The sequence below is a fragment of the Parus major genome, chromosome 3 (assembly GCF_001522545.3).
Source record: "Parus major isolate Abel chromosome 3, Parus_major1.1, whole genome shotgun sequence".
NCBI lineage: Eukaryota > Metazoa > Chordata > Aves > Passeriformes > Paridae > Parus > Parus major.
This window is the reverse complement of record NC_031770.1, coordinates 61742975-61756993: the sequence shown is the minus strand read 5'-3', so window position 1 is coordinate 61756993 and position 14019 is coordinate 61742975. Positions and strand designations below refer to the sequence as shown.

Below are 14019 nucleotides of genomic sequence, written 5' to 3'. Positions count from 1 at the left end.
GGTCTGTGGGGCCGTGGAGAGAGGAGCCCACAGCAGAGCAGGTTTGCTGGCAGGACTTGTGACCCTGAGGGGCACCCGCTGGAGCAGGTGGTTCCTCAAGGGCTGCACTCCAAGGAAGGGACCCACTGGAGCAGTCCATGAAGAATTGTAGCCTGTGGAAAGAATTCACATTGGAGAAAGTTTGTGGAGGACTGCCTCCTACAGGAGGACACTGGAGCAGAGGAATCATGTAAGGAGTCCTCCCCCTGAGGAGGAAGGAGCAACAGAGAGATGTGATGAACAGACCACAAACCCCATTCTTCATTCCCTTATGCCACTGGGATGGACAAGGCAGAGAATCAGGAGTTTAGCCTGGGAAGAAGGTTTAATATTTGGGTCTATTTCTCATTAAACTACTCTCCTTTGGTAATAACTCAAGGCTATTTTTCCTGTGATGGTAATTGCTGAGTGATCTCTCCCTGTCTCTATTTGGACCCATGAACCTTTTGTTATGTCTTCTCTCTCCCATTCAGCAGAGGAGGGGAGCAACAGAGTGGCTTTGGTGGACAACTGATGTTCATCCAGGGTCAACCCACCACAAAAGGAATATGAATATGTTTTCATGTTCGTGTGTGCTTTTTGCTAAAGTGAAACATGACATGACCTTCTTGTGATAACAGTGACATGTAAGATGAATGTAAGATAGAACAGGCAAAAAAGTGTTCGATGTATGAGGCTAAGGATGGAAGCCTCTGTACTGATTCAGCTAATGAGCCTTGTTTTATTCATCTGATGTTATGGCTGCCAGGAATGTATCAGCTGTACGACACTTTAGTGACCTTTCAGGCACAGCCAGGATAAAATGCCTGCAGAAAGGGCAGCCTGCTGCATGCTTTAAGAAGCTATCTCAGAGTCCACAGGGAGCTTTTAGCACAGTCTGGACACCACAGGGTTTGCAGTGCTGAGAAGCAGCTGCCATGAAGAAAGCTTGCTACAAACAAATTGATGAAACCCTTTTGTACTGGAGTTCACTTTCTATTACCTCCCTTCACCTACCTTGCAAAGCTTGTTGTTGCCTGTTAGAAGCCATTGTACATCTCCAGTGAGGTCATGGTAGTACTCTCTGCCCTGCCATCATTTGGTTACACACATGGGAGCTTCTATAGTGAGCTGAACATGTCTCTGCGACCTTGCTTTGTTTGTCACTTGGCAATCTGGCTTATTAACACTCTGGGCTTGCTCTGTACAACAAGGCAAAGCCAAAGTGCATGAAGAGATATTCAGCGTGCATCTTTCCCTCATGCTCACAAAAAATCATTTCGCTCAAAGAAATCTTTTTCTTAATGTATTGGTTTAGCTTCCTGAAAACAACCCTGAAGACAGCCTTTTGCCCCACATCTGCAAAGCAGTGTCTGTGCCTGCAGCCTACTAATAATGTTTTACAGGTGGCTTAAAAAGAAAAGCTCTAGGAAAGTACAGAAGAAATGAAAATCTGGACAAATGAGTATAAGCAATATCCCTCAAGTGGCATGGGTCAACAACAGTGAAGCACTTGATCCAACACAGATATTTTCTGACTTGTGTTGTCAGGGATCAAGAATAACAAAAAGAAAAGAAAATTGGGAAAGCAAACAAAAAACCATACCTGCAGCAAACATACATCCTTTCTTTTTTCTGCAATCTTTGCCTTTGAACAGAGTGAGAGCGGTTTCCTCCCAGCCTAGCACTTCACTAAAACATATTCTTCATTTTCTGCTTGTAAACTTAGTATGCTCCCAAAGACATGATCACATTTTGGTAAAGGTATTCTTATGGTTACAGACATTGATTAAGTAGAAAGCAACAAATGGCATTTGTCTTGGTTTTAGCAGGATTTTGACACTATAAAAGGTTTGTAAGAAGTTCAGGGAAGCAGTGTCCAGATGCAGTCAGCATAGGTTGAGTGCAGAATTGTTTCAAACTCTATTTGAAATGTAGCTATTAAGCAGATGGGACATTTCAGATGGGATCCCACTGGGACCTCAACTAGGTTTCCCTAATTCTCTTCATTATTTTTATTAACACAACGAGGAAGGAAGAAATGATGTTTGTAAAGATTTAAGATTAAACTAGAATGGGAAGGGTACAAGCATTTGTGAAGACAGATTAGAAGTCAAAGTAATCTTGAGCAGTGGCTTGAAATCAAGGTGAAATTCAGTACAGTCAAGTGCAAAAGTACTCCTGTGGGGAAGAATCAATCATCTTCAAATAAAATATGGACTACTTGGCTAGGCTACAGTTAGTGTCGAAACAAAAAATAAAGAGCTGATTATAAAGGTTTTGTCTGATGCTGTTGAAAAAAGGAAATTGGAAACCAAACCCAAATGACACAAAACAAGAACAACAAAAACACGAGAAAAAAACCCAACCAAATATACAAAACCCAAAAACCTACCGAATTATTTCACAGAAGACGGTATAGCAAGTATCCTGGTTAGTCCTGATTTGGGTACCCCACTGTAAGAAAACAAGTAAACTGAGGAAGGATTCTCAAGCTTCAAAACATAGAGGCTTGGAAAACATGAGATGTGGGAAAAATTTTAAATAACTAAGTTTAAGTAAAACCTGAAAATAATGGATAGCATGAAATACTTTTTTAAAAGGCTTAAAAGCATTTATAAGAGATAAATATGGATCATTTTTCTTCATATCCATAGGGGAAAAAAGGCCAAAATGTAGATAAGTAGTTAAATCACAGGAAATTGCATTTAAATTAGACATTAGGAAATTAGGCACAGGGAAAAGCAACACAGAGAGGCTATAGAACCTCATTTATTAGAGATGTCAGGGATTAATTTAGTAACATATCTTTCTGGGATAGGAATACATATAATGCTGCCACAGAGCACAGAGTTGACTAAATTATTTCTGCAGGGGCCATTCTTTCCAACAAAGAATGACTTGATGACAGATTCAACATGTGTGCAGTTGCAATAGAGACATTCTGTGCCCAACCAGTCCAGTGTTTTGGTAGCTCTTAGCTTGCAGGGTGGATGGAAGGGTACAAGAATTTGATTTTTGATAACATGTCTGGAATGGGTGAAACTGTATTGATAAGTGTGACTAAACATGGCACATATTGAGGGGTACCTTAGTACTAAAACAACTGTATAAATGCTTTAAGCAGTCCAACCACCATGGAAGTTCTAAAACCATGTAAATTTACTTTTGTTTTTTGTGACTGCAACTGCATTTTAGATCCACAAGAGTTTGTTGTCTATCAAATAACCTGTTCTTTTTTTCTTTTGGTTTTGTTTTTTGTTTGGTTTTTTTGTTGTTGTTGTTGGGGTTTTTTGTTTTTTGTTTCGCTTTTAATGTACACAGAGCCAATCTGTCAGTAGCAGTGACCAGACATGTGAGATATACACTTCCATACCTGAGCTCTTTGGCCCTTTTCTATCAAAGTAAAGTCCAATTCAGATCTGTGATGTAAGAGACAATATTTTAGGGACAAGAACTGCCCCCAAATAACCCCTATAAGCCAATAGTTGAGTCTCCTGGGACAAAGGAAGCAAAGGACACCCTTTTACCTGTGCAGAGAAAGTGTTTTAGCAGAGAAATAAGGGTCTTGGGCTCAGATGAGATTGAATTTTCCTGGAAATTGTTTGAAACAAACATAAGAAGGCCATCAGGAACTGGCAATTGTGTGAATTAATAAATAACTCCCACCCTACAACCTTCTTGCAGACCTTTAGTATCTTGAGAGAAATGCAGGTTTCCTTACATCTGTGAAGTCTCATCTCTGAAGCTCAGATAAATTGCTCCAAATCTCTGTTCATGCATTTCAGCCCAAATGTCAAAGCAGGGAATCAGAGCAACTTCTGTCTCTCAGACACAGTTGGATCAATGTACTCCCTCTTCTACATCCTCTACTGAGACATGGTATGACAGCAAGCCAGACACAGTAATCGCAGTCAGAAGCAATGCATTCATGCCAATAAAGAAATGGTTTTCAGCATTTGTAATGTCTGAATAGCATGTTGTTTTGTATTAGTGAGGTGATCTACTTGCAAAAGAGGGATGTGTGCTTATTTCTTGTGGAAAGATGGCTGTTATAAATCCATTACTGTTTTATGTGGTTTTAAAATTGAATTGATTTTAAAAGCAAAGGAAAAAAAAGGGAACTTTGCCTTTCCTTACTTTTTTACTGTTTTTCTGTATCTTCCCAATTAGCTGATCTTAATATTAACAGATTATTAGATGACCTGTCAAGAATATGTACTTGTACTGGGTGGTTCTTGAATGATAGTGCCTATGAGTTCTGAAAAGATGTTGCTAATGGAAGCAATTTCTCCCCTTTCAGTTGATTTCATAGGTGGATTTGACTCTTACGGCTATCAAGGTCCACAGAAGACATCTCATTTACAGCTACAGCCCATGTATATGTAAGTACTTAACTTCTAGGGTATTCTGCAGAGTGGCAGCCTGATATTAAAGGATCATTAAGCTGAAAGATGGCATGACTTAAAAATTCAGAATAGGCAGAAGCCTTTTTTGATTCAAGTTACACTTAAGCACCAACATTACTCTTGTGTTGAATTATAATGATTTCTTAGGGCAGGATATCACGTGTCACAGTTGTTCAAAGAGCATCCAGCTCTCACCTGATTTTTCCCTATTTTCATTCAAGCAGGTTCCACTCAAACACAGTGACAATTTGGTGTAGAAAAACACTAACCATATATGACAAACCTGGGTTGTGAAAAAAAGTGGATTTTTATTAAGTTTTATCAAAAGTTCAGCAACTTGCTAATTTAGTGGAAGCATTTATCATTTGTCTTACCAGAGCATCTGTTCACCAAGGCACCTCTGTACCTCATTTCCAGTTTCCACGTTTGAAAAAAGCTGAAATAAATGTAACAGCATATGGCTTTTAAAATTAGTTTGAATAAAAGGCAGTATTTTACCTAACTATTGAGTGACAACTCCATCTTAAGAGTGCAGTCTGATATATTTGGGAATTAAATGGATAATCAAATCTCAGCTCATATACACAACTGGAGTATATTCACACTAGAAATGACACACAACCATAGACCAGCCCAGAAATAATTGCCTCCAAATATTTCTTTTACTGATATCAGCTGAAATTCAGAACAGTCCTGTCTGCCCAGATAAATCTTACCTCACTGCTGCAGCCTTTTGAAATATTTTTTATTTGCCATCAGTGGCAAAAAAAAATCACACTAAAAGCATAGCACCAAACAGCTCAAGAAGGGGCAACATTTTTTCCTTTGTTTCTCTTCTGACCATTTCTTTTGAGGAAAATAACTAAGTTCAAACAAACAAAAGCCATCCCAACACACAATTCCATTCACCTCTGAATGCAATTTCATTTCTTCTTATTAGTAGAATCAAGTCTTCTCATGGATTACTGTATTTTTGTATGGAATCTTGCATTTGCGCCTTTATCAGTGGTACAATCTGTTCTGTAGTGGTGTTTGGAACTGGGCCCTTCAGGAGCTTCGCTAGGAGCTTTTTAATAATCTCAAATTACAAGAGTGCATATCTCCAATGTCGTCTTAACCTTAGCTTCCCATCTGTCTGTGCTCAAGTAAATATTTTTCACCTGCACTTTTGGCACAATGCTGCGCATTTAGAAAATGTTATTTCCTTCAAGTATTATATGAGGTACATAGGTACTTCAAACAATTCTAATCCTATCTCTTCCTCAGTATACCATACCTTGTCATCAACATATGGAGCCCTCTAGCTATTATCCCATTCTCTTTATGTTCTCAGTGTTTCTTCCAGAACAGCAGATTGCATTTACTGTGCATCTTCATACTGACTGGAAAGAAAGCTACACCTGTGAGAAAAAAATAAAAAGAAGGCAATATTTTTAAGCTTGTACTAAGATGAAGAGATAGATAATTAATCCATGTATACTGTGTTCTCTCTTATTTCAAAGCTGCATGCTCACTGGAGTATAGGTGATTTAGCCGTCTTAACTGAGAGACAGAAATCAGAATGTGAGTTAACATTTTGTCCAATCAACCCACAAAAGTATTGCCATGCACCAGCTGCAGTCAAAGACACTCCGTGTTTCCCTCTGACTGTACAGTGTTTGACAGGGCTCTCTAAGATTGCTACAATCTGTCCTTAAGAGGCTTTTACAGCATTTAGAAATACCTTTCTTTATTTATAGCAGAGGCACACCAGGAACACATGCATATGTATTCACCTTGCAGCTGCTCTGTAAATGTAGGCAGTCCATTAGGTAGTGGAGTGACAAATTCAAACGTCAAGTTAATTAAGGCAAGGTTTGATCTGCTTGTAGCATTATTTACAGCAATATTATGTATTAGAAATCAAAACATGCTGATATGATAACAGCAGTCCATACTTGGTATTTTAAAGCTTTATTTGTTGGGAGAAAAGGTTTGGTTCCCTACAGAGCTTGTTCGGAGAGGAGAGGAGAGGAGAGGAGAGGAGAGGAGATATCCATATATGTCCATGTGTCTGTATTCATATATTTCCATAACTTTATCAGTTGCTACAAAATGCCTTTGAATCTATAGGCAACAGAAAACATATTAAGCATCATCCCACCAAATTACTGCAAAAGATCAAGAAAATTCAGAGATAACTTTTTGCCACCACTGCATCCTCTCCTATTCAGACTCACACTGGGCACATCTTATATGGAGCTGCAGATTTATAAGAGAAATTGAAGAGAAGACAGGGGTCTTCACATCATCTGATTGCTAACTATATGCAGAGGCACAATAGCAGCTCATTCTCTGCTCTGTGTAGTGTGCTAGGCATGCTGCAAAGTGGAAGGAGAGCATATGGTCTCCTCTTTGAAGAGCTCAACAAAACAGTATCAGCTTCTCTCTAATGGTTGTTCAGATTCTTTCAAAATACGAATTTCAACATTTTCGTAGTTCAGTAATAAAGGAGAGAGTTCAGTAATAAAGGAGAGAGAAGCCCCTATATATTTACCAGATTGATTCATATACAGAACTAGTAAAAATCTTTAAAACATATAGAATTTTGTGTTAGGTCCCAGTCATTATCCACATACTGCTTACTGATGTGAATTGATTTAGTGGATTACAATGACAGAAGTCCATCAACAAAAATTTACTTCTTTGGAAGTCAAACACTTTTTCATCCATGTGATTTGAATAAATTTTAACTCCTTTATACATGCACTATTTAACTATTATTCTGAAAGAATGCTGGGTTTAGTAACTACTAACTGTTAAGACATACTGTTTTGTAACCAGTTTCATCCTGTATGCTAAAGTTAGGGCTTCATTTTGTTAATGTAAAGGTTATATGGAGCCTACACCAACTTACATGTGCAAAGTATATTGATTTGTTCAGGCTTCTCATATTTACATTTCTATTGTGTCAAGACTATTTTATCTAAAGATTTATTACTTTTTATTTGTGATTTTCATCAGCCAAGCTCTACTTTTAAGAATATTCTGGTTCAGTTTAAACACACAGTCATTTTGTGTGGTGTTTCATCAGTTATACAAAACTACTCTGAATGAACTAGATATCTAAGGAAAAGAAAAATCTTAGTTTCTGAAAAAGAAATATTATCTTTAGGTAGTTAATTAAAGTGACTATCTCTGGCTACTGTTACTTTTAATAGTCTAGAATTATTAGATTCAGGCTCGCATAGAAGTTTTTTTCTCTATGTTTTAGGCTTTGAATTCCAATCACAGTTTTCTTTATCACCTCTTCCAGTTTCGTATTTAATTTAAATCAGTTTATTTTTTAAAGTGAAAAATATATGCAATATAAAACTATGTTTTAAATAAAACACTGATGTTTTGGGGAAGAATTCTTATGGTGATATTTCTCTACCTGTTATAAATGGGATTTTTTTATTATTTAAGTGCCAACAGTGTGCTCTATGCTGTACAAGCCAAGAAGCCTAGACAGTCCCTTCAAAACGAATACGCTTTTTGAACAGAACGGGACAGAACCGATGCTCATGTACCTCCTTGCAGTGTGGCCACAGCTGATGTACTCAAAAGCAGCTTCCTGGCATTCTGTGCCGGAGATGCCAGTGCTCATTTCCAGACCATGGGAGAAGGACACAATAAGATGGCGGAAATCAATTGTCAAGACAAAATTCTCCTCTTGGGAGGTGACCGAGGAAGGTGACTGAACACTCCCTGACACTGATTCTGCTGCACATGAAAAAACACAGTTGTAGTTGTGGAACAAGACTGCACTGCATGATCACTGTTCTAAAAACAGTAGGAAGGAGGGAGGGGAGAGAGATCTTTCTTTGTGTTCTTCACACTGAACTTGTTTGTTCGAGAAAAGAAGAAGTGAAGCAAAAAAAACCCATGCATGTCTGATGCTGATGCCTAATGCACTGGAGAAATTGCTCAAAAGCAGTGCAGCCCTGAAGTGAAGCATGCTTTCCTCCTGTTGTGAAGCCTAAGAGTATTTGCAGTATCCGTACTCCTGTGCACACAGACACACATATTGGTATTTGTCTAGATAATTGCACATACTGAAGGTGCTACCTACTTCTCCATTCCCTTAAAGTATAAACGAAACACAATAAAAGACACTAAAACTAGCACCTTGAGTATAACCACCATGACATTCAGCAAGGTCGTGCAGTGCACATCTTACGTGTAATTACCTCCTCATGTTTTGGGATTCAGACACCTTTAAATAAACAAACCACCACCTAAGCTTTCACTATCAACAAACAACGTCTTGTCCATTTTAGACTGAAAGTTTTAGTCACAAAGCACAGGTATGGGACAATGCTGTTAAGGTGGCCAGGCTGTGGCACTATCACTCTCTGCTCTCTGCTTTGTGAGTGAGCCGTGGGTGGCTTTCCCCTGCACCTGCTATTCAGCCCTTCTGTCCTCACACCGTGTCACTTCTTGGTTTTACAAAGACAGCTACATATGGATTATATAAATCAGGTCATACTCCAGTTGACCCATGGACATACAATTAAGATTATAATTAAATATAACTCCTGACTAAGATTGTTTAGAAAACCTGTGCTGACTTCTCTGACAATGTTCCAGAGAGACCCAAGCAGTTACTTGAGTAAACACTTTGTCTTTGTGTCCTCTTCCACTCATTAATGTGTATCTGAACTGTTACTGGTTTGTGGATTGCATTTGCTTGCAAAAGGGCACCAGAGCAGCAGGGCAGGGATCAGATAAGTATATGGTGGATTATAAGTATTGTTTTTTTCTCTGTCTTTCTTCTAGGTCAAAATAAACATGGGGACTGCTCAAGGTGGGCTGGAGGACCTGTCAAAAAAATCTCTTTCAGGATGGCCTCCTGGTTCTTCAAAGAGAAAAGAAATCCAATTTTTGTGCTAAAAATAATGTATAAAAGCTGATTGAACAGTGAGACAGAAAACGACAGAGACCTTCAGCCTCTCTTTCTAACAGGTACTAAAGGAGATGCCCCAGACCCCCTCCTTGGACCTCCTGCCTCCTCCCAGCACCAGAGGGACACAGCAGAGGCATTGGTGCCACCCTTTGTCCCTTTCTTTTCCCCGCCACGGCCAGCACGGCCCATCTGGATTAAGACATGGACCCAGCCCACTCAGTGCTGTGGGAGCCTCCTCCACACTCTGGGCCACGATGAGTCTCCTCAGTCTTCACAACACTGAAATACCAGGATGACCTTGCAGCAGAAGTCAGTAGACAGCGCATTGTTTGCCCTGAAGGCTGTACAGTTCATACTTGCCTTAACCCAACTGCGTTGCACATTAGAGAAACTACGTGCAAGCTTTCTGAAGTTAACATGCTGCTGTTAATTCTGAACGATTTCTAAGTCAGTGGTTTTCTTCTGTTTGGTTTTGCTTTGTTTTCATGTCAGGGAATAAGGCTCTGTTGCTCCATGGCTCCAGAGCAACCAAGTAGAAAACTGCCAGCTGTCTGATAAGTGCTTTACTTTTGGGGCTCCACAGTGGTCAAGAAACAGTTTATAACACTTAAAAAGAAAAACGAATAAAGGAATAAATGAGACCTTTTGGGGGTCAGGGTGGGGAAAGGGGTAGCAGAAACTAATAATTGAACCTACTGGAAATAAGCAGCAGAAACAGTGCTTCTTAATCCCGCTGGTTTTATTTATCGCACTGTAGGTGCTTTTATAGCTATCTCTAAACATCTTTTACTAACTACAGAGACATCTGCAGATTTCTATGAACAAAGGCCAACTGAATATGTACTAGCTACGTTTACTCTTTTATATCTTACTTATTTCAACTAAAAATTATCTGTGAGCTTTTTTTCTAATTGCGCCATAAGGGATCCACATATTTAATTTTTTGATTTTGGTTGGAGGGCAGGGAGGGACTAGTTGAGTTGAAGAAATACTGAAGACCTTTCTGTGGTATATTTGGGGGATCTGTTGTGTGTTAGAACGTGTATTTTATCTTCCTGTATTATTGTGGCTGAAAAAAATAACTCTGTGCTGTTACGTAGTTGGCAACAAGATGCCTTTGGGAATTTTGCTAGTAGGTCAATGTGTATATGAAATACTCTGAACTCCTAGGAACATATGTTTTATTCTACATCTGATCTGTATTTTCAAGAACGTAGATGGCTTTCACTAGGAAAACCCAATATTTTGCTCAGGTTTTTCAGAAACTTGGATTGTCATTGTTTATTTGCTCAGACCTTGCATAGACAAACGCACGCACCTGCCACACCTGAGGTGACCACGTAGCTCTTGAGGGCGAGAGGGAAGGTCAGCGCTTGGAAATGCTCCAGGCACCCCTGAGCAAGTCCCTGTTCCCTGCTGGCCAAACCCTTGCTCCAAAGGCCTGTGTGCTCACACCACTCACCCATCCCTGTACAAGCCAGTGCCCTTTGCTGTGTCTGCATGGATGTACAGTGTCACAAGCAGCAACTCTGGACAATGACAGAGGAACAGGCATTCACCAGTGAAAACTAGATACAGGACATGTTCAGGAACTATACCTACATTGATTCAGTGAGATTTATATAGATATAGATAGATATATATATATATGTAAGTGTGTGAATGTGTGTGTATGTCTATGTATATAAAATACACAGGACTAACTATTTTTGGGGGCTGCATCACCCAGGAAGATTCTGATGCAGCGGACCAAGGGTTCCTGTCTCAGATACTGCTGGGAATTTAATGTATGAAACATTAACGTCCCCTAGGGCCTGATCCTGTAATCCTGTAAAGCATTCATTGCTGATTTGGATCTCAAATTTAAATTTTCATACTTGGGTACCTGAAAATCTGAGTTCCTGCTGGATAGAGCTGCTTTTCACCCCCTGGAAATGCCATGCAACTTCCAAGTGACAGACTGAAATCTCCCATAACTTGAAAAATTTAAAAAGTTTCTACTTCTACATAGTATTAAATATAGCAGATATATAGTATTAAACACAATGAAGAGGTTTAAATGGGATTAAAATGTCATAACAAGTTATTTTATCTTTCCCTGTATACGAGTTAATCAAAATGATATTTCTATAAAAATCATTTTTTAACATGAGAGGAAACCAGTTTAGGCACCTAAGCAGCAATCCAATTTTCAGGAGATAATTTTTCATACCTTTCAGTGATTTCCCATGGAACAGCGGCTACTGGTAGTTAGCAGTTTTAGAAGTCAGACAATTTAATGAAGTGTCTATACGTAGCTTATAGGCCTGATTTTAATTTAGAAAATTTTGGCCTTAATTTCTCTGTGTCTTAGTCTTCCCATCTATAATACGGGAATAATATGTGCCTCACAGGCTTTTTGTGAGGTCTGAATTGTTAATGTTTGTAAAATGCTTAGGAAATAGGAAGCACATCTAACTACTATGGATTGCAATATAAATGTGTATTCATATATTACATATAGAGTAGATACACACACTCACATACACACGGTATATGTATATATATATACATATATATATATATACACACATACATACCTGTATGAAGTTGGTCTTCATAACCCTGCTTAAGTTGCAGTTAGAGCACCACCATTAAAAAAATTAGGACTGTTGACTACTCAACTAAATGATTAGTGGACAGATCTCTTTTGGAAGCAGTTTAGAGCACAGTAATGTGAGAATATCTGGATGGCATTTTTGATTTGTACAGCTGTATCCTCCTCAAAATCCAGTAAAGAATGTTATTTTTCTAGGCTGGGCTTTTGTTATAAACTAAAAAGCAAGAGATACAATCCAAATGTGTCCTTTTTTTTTTTTCTTTTCTTTTTGGCATTTGTTAATTCTGAATGTATTTTTAACAAAAGTGATTTTTTTGACTTACTAGTGTAATTTGCATTTTAAAAAAAATAAATGGAAAAAAATATAGGTTTCCAAGCTATTCATGACCCCCTGCTGCTATTCAGAACTTACAGGAAACTCAGAATTACTCTTCCCAGCTGAGCAACAATGCAGGATGAAGAATCCTATTACATTTACATGATGACAATCCCGATCAGAGCAGTGCATGGATGTGACAGCACTGAATAGAAATTGCTGGGTCATGACACCATTTTAACGCTGTCATATGTACCAGGTATTTTCATTATCACTGACACTAAAAGGTTTCTTTTACAAGGCTGACTGCAACAGACTCTTTACTTAGAAAACAGGGCTGGTTTTGCCCACTCATCAGGAATTTTAAGCCCATGATAGGTACGGAGTTGACAACAGTGTTAAGTATTGCACAAATAATAGTTGATAAGAAGGAGCTATGTAACATGGATATTTGCATTCATATTCTTTTATATGCTATTTACTGTCCCTTTACTGAAATGATTGAATCCTGTCTTAGGCAAAATGTTTCTAGACCTCACATATATTGACAGCTTGCCTGAGATCATTTAATAAAGGTGGAGCAGAATGATAAACATTTTGAGATACTCGGTCATGCTCTCTTAGGGTGATTCCTTAGAAAGAGAGTTCTTTCATTAGGATTCTTTAAGTCTTCACAATAGTGCAAGTGATACTTTTCAGTCAGGTAAGGAGAAATGGTTTGTGCTCCACTTGCTTAATTTGAGTACTGTTTACAATACTGCACTGCTGCACAGCATTTTGACAGTCTGGCACAATTATGTATTGATGGCTGGATGTCTCCAGATAGGAATGGCCATTAACTCAGTGTCTGCAGGCTTTCATCGCTTGCATGCTCACCTTCCATTTGAGCACATTGATAGGAGCCAAAGCAGAACTCCACACACCATGAATCTCTCCAGCTCGTAATATTTTCATTTCCAGTCCTCTGCTTTATTTTTAAATGCAAATACTAAGAAGAGGAGGGCTTTTCTCACAGAGATGGAAAGCCCCATGAATAGTCTGTGTGTATGTATTGCTTGCTAACTGTCTACCGATGAGTAGCTGAGATGGAACTGATGGACTTCCTGAGTTTGTTTTCTCGCTATTCTGAATCTGGCTTCTTCCCAGTACATGTGGATTGACAGCAGGCTCTAAAGGTAAGCCAGGTTTTGTTGAAGAACCAATGCACAGCTATACTGCAGACAGCACTGTGTCCACTGCTCCTCGGAGAAAGATGAAGACGGTTGTTAAGCTAATTGGTCTGCTTCAAGCTATGCGCAGTATTAAATGCAATTACAATGCATAAAAGAAACTGCCCTTTAGACTGCAATTACTCATTCACATACAGAAGTGGCACAGCACAGAATCAATCAGTAAAAGAGATTTTCTTCCTGTAGTCACCAATATGCTTCATCTCCTGACATGGATTGGAGAAATCAGATCTGTTTGATCTCATGTCCTGACGAGTCCCTCAGTTCAGACCTTCAACAAGAGAAGCAATTGCAGCTAGTTAGAGTTGAGACCTTGGCATAGCTGAGTGGTTTAGGAAGATATTGTACCAAATGTGAAGTTCGAAATAGCATCATACATACATTTGTTGCAAATCTCTCTCCATATGTACAGAAGAAGGGTCTTTTAAAAGTGCACTTTATCTCTCAGAAAATAATTGAAACAGATTATGTCTTTTACAAGTGTCTTCCAAATCCTGCCAAGATCACGAAAGACATTTTTT

The 14019-nt window shown here is 38.8% G+C and overlaps 1 protein-coding gene across 1 annotated transcript in view; it reads left to right on the top strand.

The window, feature by feature from the left end:
• The window catches only part of NKAIN2 (sodium/potassium transporting ATPase interacting 2), a 286503-nt gene extending 273641 nt beyond the window's left edge, over positions 1-12862 (top strand). Inside the window, exons 6-8 of the mRNA XM_033512926.1 lie at positions 4322-4403; positions 7875-8141; positions 9228-12862. Coding sequence (XP_033368817.1) covers positions 4322-4403; positions 7875-7947 — 155 coding nt within the window. The 3' untranslated portion in view covers positions 7948-8141; positions 9228-12862. The remainder of the gene's footprint in view (positions 1-4321; positions 4404-7874; positions 8142-9227) is intronic.
• Positions 12863-14019: the final 1157 nt, after the last annotated feature.